The sequence below is a fragment of the Pteronotus mesoamericanus genome, unplaced genomic scaffold (genome assembly GCF_021234165.1).
Source record: "Pteronotus mesoamericanus isolate MK-2021 breed Mesoamerican mustached bat unplaced genomic scaffold, CSHL_Meso_final contig_20, whole genome shotgun sequence".
In the NCBI taxonomy this organism is placed as follows: Eukaryota; Metazoa; Chordata; class Mammalia; order Chiroptera; family Mormoopidae; genus Pteronotus; species Pteronotus mesoamericanus.
Genome location: NW_026555085.1, coordinates 84,594,191 through 84,611,858, shown reverse-complemented (window position 1 = coordinate 84,611,858; position 17,668 = coordinate 84,594,191). Strand labels below are relative to the sequence as shown.

The window sequence follows — 17,668 nt, the reverse complement described above, 5'->3', positions numbered from 1 at the left end:
CCAGCGGCGAGGCTGGTCCTGGGACTAAGCGGCCGCAGCGATCGGAAGAAAAAGGAGGCCAGGAAACTAGAATGATATAGAGCAGATGAAGGGGAGCTGCCGCCGAAGAGGGAGGCGGCTCTGTTCCGGGACGAAGCCCGGGGAGCCTGCCTGTCCCTAAGATGCTGGCCAGGTAGCTCCCCACCCAGAGGGCGCTCTTCCTGGCCCCTCCCAAAGCGCCCGGCGCGGAAGGAGCTGGGGACGCGCGGCGGCAGTTCAGGACGCTCCTCACCCCAGCAGTCGAGGACGCTCCTCACCGCAAGCGGGGCGCCCTTGAGCTGCGCCGCCCAGCAGGTTTGCGAGTCGACTTGTTCGCCCGCCGAGGAAAGGAAGCTCTGTCTCTCCCGCTCAACCCGCTTCTCCACCCCTTGTACTTTACTCCCTGGAGAGGGCGAGTAGCGCGGCCACGGAGGCGCCGAGGAGGGGCGAGACGCCGCCGGGTAGCGGCGTCCCTTTGGAAGAAAGGGCGCCGGAGAGGAGGCGTCGGCGCGGCGCGGAAGGCGCGACGCGCGATGGCAGCTGCTTAGCCCGGCGCGCGCGGAGCAGCCCGGAGCTGTGGCTGCCCAGACGGTGCGGCTGGGCGGGGGACGCCGCCGCCGCTGCAGCCCGCCCGGGAAAGATGAGCACGGAGGCTAGCGAGGGCATCACTTTCTCTGTGCCACCCTTAGCCCCCTCAGTCCTCTGCGCCTTCGCCGAGGCCGGCAGCTGCCGGAGGGGAGGAGCGGTGGCCGAGGGCGAGGAGAGCCAGCTACCACCGCCGCCACCGGGCAGCTTCTGGAACGTGGACAGTGCCGTTGCCCCTGGTACTGGCTGTCCCACTGCCCCCTCTGGCAGCAGCGCCACCCGTTGCCGGGGCAACTCTGGCGGCGGAGGTGGCCGACGGACAACAGTGGCATATGTGATCAATGAAGAGAGCCAAGGGCAGCTGGTGGTGGCCGAAAGCGAGGCCCTGCAGAGCCTGCGGGAGGCGTGCGAGACGGTGGGCGCCACACTGGAGACCCTCCATTTTGGTAAACTGGACTTTGGGGAGACCGCGGTGTTGGACCGTTTTTACAATGCAGGTGCGTAGGCAACTCCTCCCTCATCTTCCAGGGTCAGGGGCAGCTGAGGAGGAGAGAAAATACGTTTGGGGGGGTAGCAGGCGTGCTTCCTACTTAAATACTTATTGCCCCATCCTAGGGGCAGCGAGCGGTGCTGCGCGACTGCTCCTGGCCTTAGCCGCTCCTGGGAAAGAGTGGTTGCTGGTGCAAGAGCCTGTGTGTATCCGTGCGGGAGATCGCCCGGCGAACCCACCAGCCGGCGCTGGAGCCCTGGGGCCGGAGTAGTCCTCGTAGAGAACTTCTGTTTATCAGCAGTGCTCAATACTTGTCCCAATCACCTGTTTTCAGTTCATTGCCTTGGGTTTTAGGTTTTGCCCATATCGTCCTTCTACGAATATATCTACCTGTGATTGTTTTAGATGTTTGTTTTCTTTCTGTGTAGTTTGGAGAGTACAGAAACCGTGACTTATGCCACGAAGCCAGCTGCACAGAGAGTGTATCTGTATGAATTTACATGTCATGTCATGATCTTCCCAACTCATTTTACGTAAACAAGTTTAGTGGGTAGAATTTCCCATCTCATCAATGTGCACTTTCAAGTAATTACTTCCAAGAGTAATAACCTTGTCACGTACACTAAACTTGTGTGGCATCTCTTTAGGATTTACGTGAAAGAACCAGGGTCTGTTTTTATTACCCCATAACCCAGGATGGGCTAGAAAGTGTCTTAATGTAACATTGTTTAAAACGCTGATATGCTATCTTAATAATTAAGAGTAAATTGGCCATTAGAGCGATTACCAGCATAATCCATGGCAAAATAAAGTGTTTTCAACCTATCACAGATTTCGGTGTTATTGCAATTGTAGTGACTGAGGAAGTTAGCAAATACTAGATATCATATGTTATTGAAATTAACCTTTAGTACCCTGTGCAACCAATGTTGAGACTATATATTTATTTTTGTAAGTGTGGGAAGAAAATTTGATATAATGATTGTTTCAGACAATAAGGTTCTTGCATTTGTGATCACATAAAAGGTTTTATATTCCAATTTTTCTTTTCACTTCTGATTCTCTTCAGTTTCTTTAAAACACCTGAAGTAGGCTTGTGTCAGATTTGGAATTCAGCCAAAGCTGACTATTTTAAGAACAAGAAGAACTTTATGTTGAGGAAGTCTGACTAAATAAAACTGGGCCTTTCTGATTCTGGTTTTTTTTACAGTCTTGGTCTTCATAACTGAACATGAGTATAACATAGTGTAAGTTGGTTCTTTGGGTCGCTTGCTATAAAAATTACATAAACATAACTTCTAAAAATTACAGTGTTCTTATTTTGGGATTATAATTTGGAATAAGCTTCAAAGAACTGAAAGCTATGTGAGGGAAGCACCCAACCAAATAGCTTATTTTTACTGTACTGATAGAGTGGGTATATTTTATATGGCTCTATTAAAGAATGTTAAACTGTGGGTGAATTTGAAAGATTTCTAATATGGCTCACTTACTGTTTATTCTCCAAATACTGTCTCTGGGAAAGGGAGAGAGAAAGATTAGAGGTGACCGATGTTCGAACTGTACCTCATTTAATCCTCCCAACAAGCCTGTGAAGGAAGCACCTTACAGTTCTCCTTAGGTGAGAAGACCAAAGGATCCATAACCAGCTCCGAGATTCTGGTAGCAACTGGTCAATGCCAGATTCCACTTCTGGTGGCTGACTCTAAAAGATCATGCTTTGACTTCGTCGACTCCATTTAGCTGGGCTGACTTACTCTCAGAGTCAAGGGAAGCTCTCTATCTTGGGATCTTGTGACAGGGAGCGGGCAGGGACCTAATGAGCGATTTAGGTGCCCTGTGGAATAGTGGGGAAGACTCTCTCTAGAAAGACAAGTGTTTGCAGGCCTTCTCTGTCCCATTTCACTACACAGGTCCCAGCTTAACCCCTGCTTAGTGAGTGACATGAACTTTGAGCCTTCTCATTCAGAATGAAGATAGGATAGAATGAAGATGGAAATCAGTTTTGTTCCCACCCTTTGTTTTTCTAAACTAAGGGTTGCTGAGTTTGATGGGAGTCGAACTTTTGTTCCAGTTTCTGAGAGCAGATGTCCCTTTTCCACCAGGATTCGGCAGAGTTTTCTGTGAAGATGCCAGGTGGTAAATATTTTAGACTTTGCAGGAGGCTTCTCTCACAGCTATTCAGCTCTGCTGCTGTTATGCAAGAGCAGCCATAAACAATGCCTAAACAAATGGTTGTGGCTGTAGCCCAATAAGACTTTATAAATGGACACTGAAATTGGAACTTTATACATTTCACAAAATACTGTTCTTTTTTATTTTTCCCCCTAATCGTTAAAAAAAAATGTAAAAACCATTCTTAGCTTGTAAGCTGTACAAAAATGGGCCTAGCAGGATTTTGGTCCCTGGAATATGCTGACCTTTGCTCTACATCCATCACCTCCACTTGAAAGCTGAATCATTATACAGTGGGAAGAGCACTGCCCTGCAGCTTAGATATGAGTTTCCCTCCTTGCTCTGCTTTGAACCATGTAGTTATGAGCAAGCCTCTTCATCTCCCAAAAGGATTATAAAATTGAATAGGGATGGAAGTAGAGGATCAAACTAAATTTCTGATTCCCTCATTTAGTCCTGTAAGTTTGCAAAGGCAAGGCAACGTGGTGTGAATATTGGAACAAGAGTTCAAGGTCTGGGTTCTGGTCCTTGGTTCTTCTCTGATTGGGAAGAAGTCATTTAAAATCTCAGAAAAGAGCTGAAAGGTTTCTGAGATTCCCTTCAGCTCTCAAATTCTGTACTGTAAAATTATAACATTACTAATACAAAATGAATTATTTCAGTCCATAAACTTGGTATGTACCATGGTCCTGGCCCCAAGGAGTTGAGAGTTGGTGGGGAGGGGAGATTGAAAGCCTGACTGTAATAGGGCCTCAGAGAGGGTCCACAGAGAATGTCTTGGGCTCCCAGAAAACAGATACTAGAATTAGATCGGTGGATGCGGTGGGTCCTGTGGGTTCAGAGGGGACACCTGAACTGAGATGGAAAGGTAAGCAAGAACAACTTAATGGGGGCCTCAGCATGTAAAAGGAATGTTGGTGTTCAAATAGCTCAACTTAATGGAATGAATAAGATCTTACAGCTTGGTTACATTTTCACAAGTGTCTTCGATCTATGTGTACTGGTGCCATTTTAAAGAATAGATTGCCGTTAAAGGTTTTCACTAATTTTCCCTGTGTGACCATTACACTGTAATCTAGTTTGTTTTAACTACATTTGTCATTCTCCTTTCATTCCTTTGCTGAGGGGAAACTAATGTTCTATCAAAGCTTTTATGAAAATATATCATTTATATATACAAGACTATTACTCAGACTGCAGTGCCAAATGAGCATCCCGCCGGTCCCCTGCACTGTAGGCAGTAAATCTCTATGAAAGCTAAGAGAGGTCAGTGACGCAGATGTTAGTGATACAGAGCTGCTCCATTCAGGTACACAGAATTCCCCACCCCCCAACTGGCAGGGTCTCCAGAAGTTTTTTAGTGAACATTAGTTCTTTGAAGTGTAGCTGGAATAGGCTTTATTATTCCCCTGTTTTGCTTATGAGAAAGTGAAACCAGAAGTGGTTATATTCTCTTATCCAGGTTAAATGATTTAGGGTTGCTGCTTGGAACCAGGAGCACATTTTGCCTTAGAAACGGGATTATCCATGGTGGTTAGATTCTGGAACCAGCCTAGAAGCCATGTTAACTCTGTATTTGATGTGTGAAACCCACTCACTATTTTAAATGTTCAGGGAAATTATGTTACTGAAACCTAAAACTGGGACTTCACACCTGTGCTTGTGTTAGAATCAGTAACTTTTGCTTTCACCTGCCTTCTGGTAGCGTCTTGGCCAGGAAGCTCACTTTGGATTGGTGGCCATGAGATGAGGGGCTGCAGTGAGGTCTTGAACAAAGGAAGGATTGGCATAACCTTAGAACAAAGGCTAGTTTTTTGCATATAGTAACTGTATGGAAACTCTCCCCGCCCCCTCCCCCATTTTATCACAGATGCGTCAAAATATCACGCCAATCAGCAGAGCAGTGTCTTGAGAACCTCTGACCTAACTGCCTTCCAGCCCCTTTCCGCCTTTCAATCACTGCTTCTTCAGGGAAGAAACAAGCCTTAGCAAAATTATCAAAAGAGCAAATGTGGACAAACTCATAAGGGAGAAATACGGTTGGGAAGGGATTAAAAAAAAAAAAAATCCCAGTCATGCCCTGCACACGGTTTTTCTCTGGCCTTTTGACTTTTTGCTGGCACGCCATTACCCACCTTCTCTGAACCCAAAGCACGGTGCTTCCTTTTGCTTTCTTGAAGACAAAACTATAATTTGCCAAAAAGAGCTTTACTAGAAAATTGGAATAAAGCAAAATGAAAAGGCAAACTCCAAAGGACAAAAGTAAGTTTGTTTTTAGAACATCCATTTCTTACCCTAAATAGCCAACTGCAGATTGTCATGACTGGCCCTTCCTCCCAGGCTCCTGGGAACCTGGTGTCTTTCCTCAACTCGGTAGTTAAGTTGGTTCCCCTTGTAAGTGAAGCCTAAGTATAAGTGCTCTGCGTGGCCTTGTCTTACCTGTGACTTTGGCTGGTGACAGCTTTTTGGGAGTTCTCTGCCGCAGGTCAGTTCCGGTCTCGTGACTACAGGGGCTGTCCCCTGCTTCCTGTTTTGGAGACCTGGGTAGAGGCCCATTCAGTTCCTGCTTCTGGTTTGCAGGACAGAATTGGTTCACAGCTTTTTTTGTGGAGCAGGAGAGATTGACAAGCACAAAGAGCAGTGAATGTGCAAATGTCCATCAGCAGGTCCCAGCTGTTTGCTTTCCAAGTAAGTTGCCTCCGGTAGTCTTTCAAACACCATCCAGCTCCACATGAGGCAAGATGAGAGTTGAGAGTGGTAAATGAAGTGGGAGTAGGCAGTTGTAGGAATCCACAGCTGTGTGGATACCAGGAAGAAGTCAGAACCTCTCAGCCTTCGGAAGGGTATATATAATTTTTGTTCCTTTTGTCCAATTGTTGTAAGTGCCTTTATCCTTTAATTTTATTAGTATAGATTTATGAAGTTGCTATGACATAAACTTAGCAAGTGACCTTAAGTTAATGGCGTAAGCTGAAGATTTGTGGAATCAAGTTGGTAACTAAGTTCTTTCTCAAAACCTTCTTGAAAACAGCCTTGCTGTCCCATAATTTGGGTATTGGTAAGTGGGAAAACTGGCTGTATTTAAGAGAGACACCCTTATTTTCAAGGAGCAAAATTAGTTTTGCAAAAATAAGAAAGCAAAACGAAATTACAAATTATTTAAAAATCCACTATTTTAATACATTCAGGTTTTTTTTTTAGTTGCTTTAATATATCGGTTTTTCTCTTTGGCTGGAGATAATTGACTAAACATGTTGATCAAAATGTGTGCCAGATTATTAGAGAGGGAGTAAAGGTATGAGACAAAGCTGATTTTTAAAGATTTGTCTTATAGTTAAAATTTTTAAAGTCAGTACTTACATCTAAGTTTTATTTTAAAGTGTTTTTTCCCCCCTAAAGAAAACATAAAAAACTAAAAGATGCATAGTCCAGGCTATATTGTGGTAATTTTTTTAGAGGAGGCAGAAGGAGGCAAGAAAGTGTAAATGTTAACAGCATCTCCTACTGAAAAGCATAACAGGGCAGATCTGTGTAACTTAAATGCCATAGAAGTTGTACAGGGTAATAGTAAACATTCCATTATAAGCAAACCTTTTCTGCTATAGTAGGTAATCAACAATGAGGAAAGCAGCTGCCTTCGGTAAATGATTCATACAGGAAAGAAGTTATAATCTTTTGTACAGCAAGTATCTAAAAATGGTTGTGATCAATTCTATCAGTTTTCCCCAACACTTTGAGTCCCTTCTAAGAATTCTTAAGGAACAGAAACACTGGGAGAGCCGCCCTCGTGAATGTGAGGCTCTGTGTTCATTGACTCCAAATCATATAAGGCCAAGTATTTGCCTAAGCCAGAGAATTTTTGTCCTCCTTGGAAAATCTTGGTTATGGCTATTTCTTAATTAAAAATCACCCAGTGAGAATATAAACCCAGGGTATTACATGTCAAATACTTCATAATGTCACAGCTAAGATTTATAGTGTATTTCTTGTGATAAATACTGTCTCAGACCTGAGGCAGCCAGGGCCAGGAGTGGGATTCCTTCTATCCAGGGGCCATAGCTTTTACCTCCAGCTAGGTATTTCCCGATGTATTGTTTGGCCAAGCTGGGGTGCAGGTGGTTTTATGTAGCTACATATATTAGAATACTAATATAAATGTATGTCCTGTGCAGTACTCTTTTGATCATCTTATTAACCTCCATACAATAAGTAGACGTGGCGGTGCAATAATTAATTTCACAGTTGAGGAAACTCCTCCTTGGAAAGGGTATGTGACTTGGCCAGGATAAATCAAGTGGTTGAGTAGGAGTCCAACTTAGGTCTTCTGACTTCCAAATAATTCATGTGTTTTCCCCACCATACCACACTTTCCCCTTGCAGTGGAAAAGATTTGAAAGTGCAGAACTGTTTAAGAGGATAACATCTGCATGTCCCATTATTATGAGAAGAGTCACTGTAATGACCCTTAAGTTTTGGTGCCCCCTTGCTAACAAATTTTAGTGATTTCTTATGAATAATCTTAGAAAATCATCTATCAATAAACTGACTTATTTTGTCATTTCTCTGTCCATACCAAAGAGGAAGCCTACAGCCTAGGCTGAGTCTTGGCTGCCAGTTGCTTGGCATGGAGCTGTAAATTGAGCTTCCTCCAGGCAAGCCTTTGGCTACTTTCTGGGCATGGTAGTAGGCTGGACTGCCAAGTGACGGACCAAGCCTTTCTCTGGTTCACAGAGCTGAGTTGACAACAAAGCCTAGGGACACTTCATTTTCTTGGTTCCCTGAGAAATTTTACCTCTTGAGTCTCATTCACTCTCCCTTAGTGTAGAACATATTCCCAGTAATTCAGTTCAATGAGCACTTAGACATTGCCTGTGACACACCTCCCACTATGATAGATGCACAAAAGCATGGCAAAGGAGAAGCAGGCATGCATCTACAGGGTAATAGGGGCTTGTAACATATCTGCATCCATGGGAGAAATTGGTGCTAAGAAGTCAGGAGGAACTGCTTGTACTCCCCCATTTTTCCCCATCCAACTGATTCCTTAAAGTTAAAAAAAAAATTAAGATATAAAGCATCTCAGTCATAAAGAAGGTACATAAAATAGTATATAACACTCATGCATTCACCACCTAAAACTTAATAGCTGGTAAACATTTCGATATTTGTTTTACTTCTCTCTTTTAGAGAAATAAATAATTCTGGACAAAACTAAAAAGCCCCTTCCTGCCACATTAATTTCTCTTCCTGCGAAACTGTTCCTTCATCAAAAATTGTAATTGTCAAAAATTGCAAGTTATGGACCTCTACAAATGTAAACAAATGTCAAAAATTCAGTGTAATTATTATTTAATGTGAAAACCACTAAGATATTAAAATTGGTTTAAGGGAGAATTTGAAGAGCAGATATACACACACACACACACACAATCAGGAATGCTGAAATAAATTTGCTAAGAGATACAAAATTGACTGATGCCTGTAAGGTATTCTATAAGTATAGATGTTGGAGTCACCCAACATCTACGGGAGGGATTATATCTCTACCAAACAGTGTTCATTTGCACAGGTGTGGACTACAATGATTTTCATTGCTCTGAGTTTTGCACAACTTTTTGTTCATCCCAACAGCATTATATAATGGTCATTACTAGGACAATCAAGAGTGCACATCCTTTTAAAATCAGGTAGTTCCCAGAGGTGGATTAGCCAGAACCACGTCAGAAATATGCCCGTGGGATGCTTGCAGTGTCCTCAAACTCAACTCCATTTTATACTAGGAAATCATCATTATTAATAGGAACTTCAGTAGTAGACTGCTCCAAATGGGCTTATCCTTTTAGTATTATAGAGGACTGGCAAATCACTGTGAAATTCTACATGCCAAATAGTATGTTACTTTGATCTTGTAATTTAGGCAGGTTGTACCCAAATGAACACCATGCATTACCTACCATGTGTTGTAATCATGTACGTGCCTAATTTTATTCAATCTTTAAAACAGCTTTATGTGGCCCATAGCATCAGTAGATCAATTTTACATTTGGGGGAACTGTGACCCTGCAAGGATTATCAACTTTCTGAGTCACATGACTGCATGGGGTGGAGTCAGCTTTTGATCCTAAAACTGTCTGATTTCATAATCTGTTCATTTGTAACTATGCTCTCCTGTCTCCCAAAAAGAAAATTTTTGTTTGAAAGTATTTAAATGGTTATTAATACTAGGATTGCAGTCTTATCATTAGACATTTGTTGACTATTTAGAATATTTCTAAGTCCTGTACAAATTGAGTGCAGTTTCTGCTTTTCATATTATAGTCTTACCCATTTAGTTCCACAACTTAATAATTATTGGGAACTACCACATGCAAGGTGATGCTCTAAGTAGTGATTAAGTAACAAATTCAAGGGAATTTTTTAAGAACTTCATAATGTATGTGATTTCATTGAACTGTATAGTTGAGAACATTTATTACTGCTATAATAGATGTGAAAGTGCATTGAAAATAAAAATCTTAAGTATAAATGCATTAGGCTCCCCATTTTATTTTTATATGAAATTAGTATCATATCAAAACTATGCTGCAGGGAGCGCTGCACGGGGCAGTCCTGGATCTGAGGGATACTGTCCGTAGCCAGCTGAGGAGGGTGCGCGGCTCTGAATCCCGCAGAGCCCGTCCCGGGTTGTCATGGATGGGGGAATAAACACTAGTCACTGCACACACGTCTCCGTTTGCCAGGAGAGGGGACAGGGCTCTTCCCTCTAGTGGAGAATAATGAGAGAATTATTCATAGGGTCTATGAATAATGTAAATCCCATTCCCAGTATGAGCCAATTATCATAGCTTTTGAGGGAAGAACAGAGCATACTTAGAGGAACTTACTTGTAGGCCTGATTGTCCCTAGGAACCACCCAATCCAGTTTAGGGCTGTTCCTGCCTTTAGTATTGTTTCAAGCCTGAGCCAGGCGGGTGGGGCAGAGCCTCCAAGAGATAAGGAGACTTCTTTCAGATAGAATGAGGACTCCAGCCTTATCAAAGCTGGGGGTGCGGGCCTTTTTCCCCTTTCTCTGTGACCCCCCAAGTCCTTGTCCTGCTGCCCATACTGGCTGATGTCTGTCTTAGGTCATCCCTCCTCTTGAGGAATCTTACCTGTCTTTGACTAATGACCATCACAGGGCCAAGGAGGGTGATGTGAGAGAAGCAGAAGCTGCGCCCCTGCCAGGGGGACAGGTTTTGTCTCCTCAGTGGCCTGTTTTCCCAAGGCCTCCTTGCTTAGCTCCAGCCTTGGGACCCTCTCACCTGTCGGCAGGGCTACAGTCCCTCAAACCAGACAGGGCATCTCCCAACAAAACTATTTAAATAAAATCACAGATTTTATTAAAATTCTTTAAGATCTTTTATAAATATTGGTAAGATCTCATTATATTGATTTCCAAAGGAGTATTATAATTCTTTAATGAAGAATTTTTTTTTTTATTGATTCTTACAAAAGCAAACGGAGTTATGGCCTGAGAGTGGGAAACTTTACTTACATATTGTTTTTCTAGTAGTACAATTTGATCTGTATTTAAATACCCTTATATTAATCTTTTCAGTTTGTGAAAAAACCTAGACTGTTTTAGATAATTGAAATATGCCAACAATGTAATTTCCTTTTTCTTTTTAATTATATTTTATTGATTATGCTATTCTCTTTGTCCCATTTTTCCCCCTTTGGGTCCCCCTCCCATTCCAGCACCCACCCAGTGCCTCAGGCAATCCATACACCATTGTTCATGTCCATGGGTCATGAGTTTAGGTTCTTTGGCTGCTCCATTTCCTATGCTGTACTTTACATCCCCATGGCTATTCTGTAACTACCTATTTGTACTTCTTAATCCCCTCACTTCACCCATTTCCCCATGGCCCCTCCAATCTGGAAACCATCAAAGTGTTTTCCATATCCATGATTCTATCTCTGCTCTTCTTGTTTTCTTAGTTTGTTTTTTAGATTCAATTTTTGATAGATATGTATTTATTGCCATTTTATTTTTCATAATTTTGATCTCTTTTTTCTTAAATGAGTTCCTTTAACATTTCATATAATAATGGCTCAGTGATGATGAACTCCTTTAGTCTTTTCTTGTCTGGGAAGCTCTTTATCTGCTCTTTGATTCTGAGTGATAGCTTTCCTGGGTAGAGCGATCTTGGCTGTAGGCCTCTGCTTTTCGTGACTTGGAACATTTCTTTTTTTTGCCGGTCTCTTTTAGCCTGCAAAGTTTCTTTCGAGAAATCGGTGCACAGTGTTATGGGAACTCTCCTGGAGGTAACTAACTGCTTTTCTCTTGCTGCTTTTAAGATTCTTTCTTTATCTTTAACCCTTAACATATTAATTACGATGTATCTTAGGAGTGGGCCTCTTTGCATCCATCTTGTTTGGGACTCTCTCTGTGCTTTCTGGACTTGCATGTCTATTTTCTTCGCCAAATTAGGGATTTTTTTTTTCATTATTTTTCAAATAGATTTCTGATTTCTTGGTCTTCCTCTTCTCCTTCTGCCACCCCTGTGATGCAAATGTTGGAACACTTGAAGTTGTCCTGGAGGTTGCTTACATGTCCTTGTTGTTTTGGGATTCTTTTTTCTCCTTGTTCTGATTGGTTGTTTTTTGCTTCCTCATGTTCCAAATCATTGTTTTGATTCTCCGCTTGAACCACTTTTCTGTTGTTTTCCTGTAAATTGTTCTTTATTTTAATTAGTGTAGCCTTCATGTCTGACTGGATCCTTTTAATCCTGTTGGGGTCTTAACTAACTTCCTTGAATACCCTTATAACCATTGCTTTCAACTCTGCATCTGATAGATTGCTTATCTCCATTTTGTTTAGTTATTTTTTTGAGTTTTGATCTGTTCTTTCATTTGGGCCATGTTTCTTTGTCTTCTCATTTTGGCCGCCTACCTGTGTTTGTTTCTATGTATTAGGTAGAACTCCTGTGACTCCTTGTCTTGATAGCATGGTCTAAGGTAGTAAGTGTCCTGTAGTGTCCAGGGGCACAGCCTCCCCTATCACCCACCCTGGGCACTCAGGGCGTGCCCTTTGTGTTAGCTGAGTACCCCCTCCTCTAGTAGTTGAGACTTGATTGCTGTTGACAGGTCAATGGGAGGGATTTCCCTGGGCCAGTCAGCTGCAAGGACTGGCTCTGCCCACATACCACCACCCTCTGCCCTCTGGGGAGGATCAGCTGAGTGGGGGCAGGGTGGTGCTGCTCTGACATGGTCTGTAGCTGTCCAGTGGTTTTGCAGGCCCTAGGGTTTTCCAGGTAGTGCAGGCCAAGGTCAGCCCCTACTTGTGTTTTGCCTGGGGCCACCTTGCCTGAGCTATAAAGCAATCTGAGATGGCTGCTAGTTGTGCTGGCCTTGGGAATTTCCAGGTAAAATCAAGCTGTGAATCTAGGCTGACTGCTGCTCGCACCATGCCTGGGGACACTTAGCAAGTGGTACAAGGGTTGAGTCTCGGTCTGGCTGTTGCTTATTTGAGAGGATTTAGGAAATAGTGAAGCATGAGCCAAGACTAGCCATTCTTATAGAAAAGCAGCTTGTGTGGGCTTATAAAGTGGGTGGAACGGGGTCTGGGGATCTCCAGGGTGGAGCAAAAATTGTTAGCCAGGTTGATGGAATCTCAGATAAGGCACCTGCCTGCCAGCTCCGTGGCTCTGTGGGGGGAGGGTTCAGAAAAGGGACAGTGAATCGCCTCTGCCCACCTTTCTTTCCCCCAGCTCTCACCTTGATGTCATACATTTCAGTTTCTCCCTCTGTGCCACTGCTACCCCAGTGCTGGAGCTCAGAGGGATTGGGTCTGAGTAAGTTCATGTATGGGCTTTTTAAGAGGAACTGCTTGGGACTCCAGAAGTTTCTTCTACTTACTCAATCCCTGTTGGTTTTTGCAAGCAAAAGTTATGGGGACTTATCTCCCTGGCCCTGGAACCCTGGGCTGAGGGGTCTGGTATGGGGCTGGGACTCCTTGCTCCCGAGATATCCCTCCTGTATTTTTATCCACCACACATGGATATGGGACCAGCCTGTTTTGTGTCTCCACTTCTCCTACCGGTCTGGATGGTTGTGTTTTTTTTAATTCTGTAGTTCTCAGACTTCCATTGAGCTTGATTTCTGATGGTTCTGAGTGATGGTTGTTCTGTATTTTGGTTGTAATTTTGATGTGGTTGTGCAAGGAGGCGAGCTGTGTTTACCTATGTCATCATCTTGACCAAAAGTTCTAATTTCATCTTAGTATTTTTTAGGCCTATAGTCCACAATTGTGTTGCTTGATTTTTGCTGATGCTTGGAGTATATGGCCCTTGGTGGACAGCAAACAGTCAACCTGCATGCCAGGTTATTGAATGTCTCGGCTAGAATGAGAATGGTAAACAAACAAAATTCTATTTAGATAATGGAATCTAGATGGCAGATATGCATTGGATACATCATAGATACAGAATCATATCTGTATTATGGTATACATAAAAAATGAACTTGAAATGTGGGCTACCTTTGAGGCTTTTAAGCAACACTTATGAATTGTACTTCCTAATATGTCTAATTATTTTGAGTCATCTATATATATATAAAATTGTTACACATTAGTTCTACCAAAACAATTCCTAGATTTTTAGCATTTGGTCTTGGGAAACTCGTTGTGGTTGATCCCAATAAAAATTTGGATATTCTTAATCTGGACAGTAAGCTTTTAGTTTTTCAAAATCAACTTCTGGTCATTTTCCCCGAGATGCATACTGGCCCGATGTTCACTGTTTGTATATTATCAGAGTAAGAAAAGGTTTGTACAAAAAGGTTTGTATGCAATCTAGAGGGGCAGGGAGTCTAACTTTAAAGCTTAATGTATGTAAGTATGTATGTATGTATGTGTGTATGTGTGTGTGTATTAGTTGCAAAGCACAGTTGGGGTACAAGTTGCTTAACGTGACCTAGTGAAATTAGAGAACAGTGTTGTAGCTTGCACGTGAGTTATGACAAGAATGGTTGGCTTGACTTTTCTTGCCAAGCAACTTAATGCTGCCAATATTTTATGTGCTTAAATTATACTTGGCTGTTGGTAAATCTGAAATAAAATTGGAAAGGAAATGCTTGCCTAGACTCTTAACAGAGTCCTAGACTTTCCTCTCTTTATAAAATCACTAGTGTAGAAAATTCATTTAATCATTAAATAATGCACGTGACAGGAGTACCCAAGGACTGATCCTGCTGTGTTTATTAGAATGAACACTGACCTTCAGGCCTGCATTCTTTGTTTCAAAAGTCTGAAATTTGTTTCCAAAGTCTGAAATTAATATTTGTCAGTATTATGAAATCTTTGCACAATCAATTGTGCTTTTGACTTAACATTTAAGTTCTAGGAGTGTTTTGTGAGTGTTTACTAGACCATTTAGCATGTATTCAGATGAGTGGCATTCCTGTGTCATAGGAGTTATTTCTGATTAAGTCACACCAAGGTATAAGTAAAAACAATTTCGTACTTGTCATGAACATAGTATGAGGCTTGTCCAGAAAAAGTCCAGCCATTTTTAGTATAAGGAGAACAGTTTGCAGGATATCCATGTAACCGGGAAGCCATGGAGAGTGGACTAGATGAACAAGCACAAACAATGACAACTTTACTGTACTAGTCAGTAGGGGTGGTAGATGCTGTTGAGTTGAGCATGTGTACTGGGTGGCTGTTGTATTCCAAATGAGCAGGTAGAGCAATGAATCTGCATCACATTTTGCAGTAAGCTTGAACATTCCTCCATGGAAATTATTCGGATGATTCAGAAGGCCACAGCTATGGGTGGCCGATGATTGGCAGTTTCATCATGACAACGCGCTGGCTTATGCATCACGTCTTGAGCAGAGTTTGGTGGTGAAACATCAAATTGCCTGGGTGACTCACCCCACTACAGTCCAGATTTGGTGGCCTGCAACTTCTGGCTTTTCCCAAAACTAAAGTCACCTTTGAAAGGGAAGAGATTTCAGATCGTTGATGAGATTCAGGAAAATACGACAGAGCAGCTGATGGCAATTGGGAGAACTGTGTGAGGTCCCAAGGTGCCTACTTTGAAGAGGACTGAGGCATCATTGTCCTACTTACAATGTTTCTTATATCTTCTTGAATAAGTGTCTCTTTTTCATATTACATGGCTGGATACCTTCTGGACAGACCTCTTGTTTTTACAAAGTTCACTTTTTAAGGTTATTTTTTTTTTAAGAAATGAGTTAGATGCAAAGATATACAGATTAAGAAGTAGGAGCACTTAAAAACTCCTAGTGTGTGTAAATATTCATTAGTGTTCATTAATAACAAGTTAGGGAATGGCTTGCCTGGATTTATGGGATGTTTAAAAGTTCAGAGTCCTCTGTTCTTGATTCTTTGTTTAAGGCAACAGATGGCAGACAAAAGGCAGAAAACTCCCAGCCAGAATTTGTAGGTGACAGTTTATATAATCTTTGTGGAGTTTGATTACATTTATAACTCTCATTACCTGTGGCTCATTTGATGTACATTTATGAACTCTTTCAGTAAGTAAAACCCTGATATCCTAAGGATGACACTCTTTGACTTCAGCCAAATCTCTTTACACTTGGAAACAAAATTAAGATACTGCTGTATCTCCGTGTTTTGCCTCCAACATTTAGACACATATTTTTATTGCTTGGTGTAATGTAGATAAGTAATGTAAGAGTGCTGCCTCACAATGTCCAAACTTCATGGTGCTCAGGACTCTGCATTTAGTTAGATTGTGTTAAAGAAGCAGGTTTCATCTTGTTAAATATATAGTAAACATTCTTCTTGATGGATAATCTCTTGATTATCCAGGATTGTAGCTGCTTCTAATTACCTATTTTCATTCATTTTTAATCTGGAATAGCCCAAGAAGGGCCAGACTCCATTCTCAAATGGTCCTAGAAGAAAATGAGTTGTTCACACAAAAGCTCTTGCCCCTGAATTGTGAGTCGGAAATTTTGAAGCAAAACTGTACTATGGTATTTACATGTTACTGTTTCTTACCTTTCCCAGACCACTGCTGTTTAATAGGTTTGTGCCTTTCTCTGAAAATATCATTAGACATGCTGGAATAATTTTGCAGAGGCAGATGTGAAGCAACCAGGATTTTTGTTTTCAAATTCTGTTTCTTGGGGTTTGTTCTTTTGGGGTTATTTATCAGGATAGTAAGAGCAGGTTACCTAAACAGAGTTCTGTGCAGAGCATAAGCCACACTTAATTCAAGAAGATTTCCTGAGAACATTAAAGGAGAAATGAACTATGATTAGAGACTCCTAATCTGTTTTCAGTTTCTGATTATCTGGTCTACATGCTGAAAGCTCAGTTTATGGCTTGATCTGGCTTACAAACTTCTGATGACTTTCTATTTAGTCTATAAGAATGACCTTTTTAAGACTTTAATTGTCCCCTTCAGTCACAGAAGACAGTGTTGCCCAACTTTTGGGCCATAATATATGCCTAATATGTGATCACCAGGAAATTTTGTCCTGAATCCAGCATATTGCAGTTATTTATAAGCTTAAGTTGAACATTCTTTTTTCATTAAAGCTAATTAATCCTGTAACTATTTGTCTATTTTTGTTCTCTAAGATTTGTGTAATTTTTTTATTGCATGTTTCTGTTAGTTACCTCTTTTATCTATTACCTGTTAATCCTTTAAAAGCTATTAAATCTTGATTTAAGATTCATTTTTTCATGCATACTGTCTTTGGGAGATATTTAAAAAAATCTTTTGCTCCATAAATCTTGCATCATATGTGAAATAACTAAGAAGGAACAACTGAAAAGTGAATTCCAATGTTACAGGATATTCAGAAATCCTTTATTAGTAAGGTCTGACATACAAGGAGCAGTTTTAGGTACTTTAAAGGATTGTTAAAATATAATTTCATGTCTCATCTCCTTGTCTGTCTTGTTTATCCGGTATCTCTAGTAACTAATTTAGTGCCTGGCACATAATAGGAACTTGATACATGTTGACGGACTGAATGTATGAATATGGCTTTTCCCCTCCTTGTATTTTATTTTATTTTTATTTTTAATTTTTCAATTACAGTGGACCTTAAGTATTAGTTTCAGGTGTACAGCATAGTGATTAGACATTTACGAGGAGGGACCCCAAAGCTACAGAAATATCTTCTGGAGGGCGGACCCCTTGTGGTACAGGCTTCCCCCAATAGATGAGTGTTCTAGGCACCCATCTGTATCAGTGTACCAGCTGGTGTTGCTGTGAGAGGCTGCATTAGGCTTCAGTGAATTTTTTTTGAAGACTCTTTCAGTGTGTTTTCCCAGTTGATGATGGATGATTTATGAGTGCACCTGCCCACACCACACTGAGTGTTCAGCAGTTTTTGACCAGGGTGGCATGA

The 17,668-nt window shown here is 41.7% G+C and overlaps 1 protein-coding gene across 1 annotated transcript in view; it reads left to right on the top strand.

Annotated features, from left to right (window-relative positions):
- Positions 1-325: 325 nt before the first annotated feature.
- The window catches only part of MAP3K5 (mitogen-activated protein kinase kinase kinase 5), a 169,883-nt gene continuing 152,540 nt past the window's right edge, over positions 326-17,668 (top strand). The window contains exon 1 of the mRNA XM_054570020.1: positions 326-1,100. Within this exon, the coding sequence (XP_054425995.1) occupies positions 659-1,100 (442 nt within the window). The 5' untranslated portion in view covers positions 326-658. The remainder of the gene's footprint in view (positions 1,101-17,668) is intronic.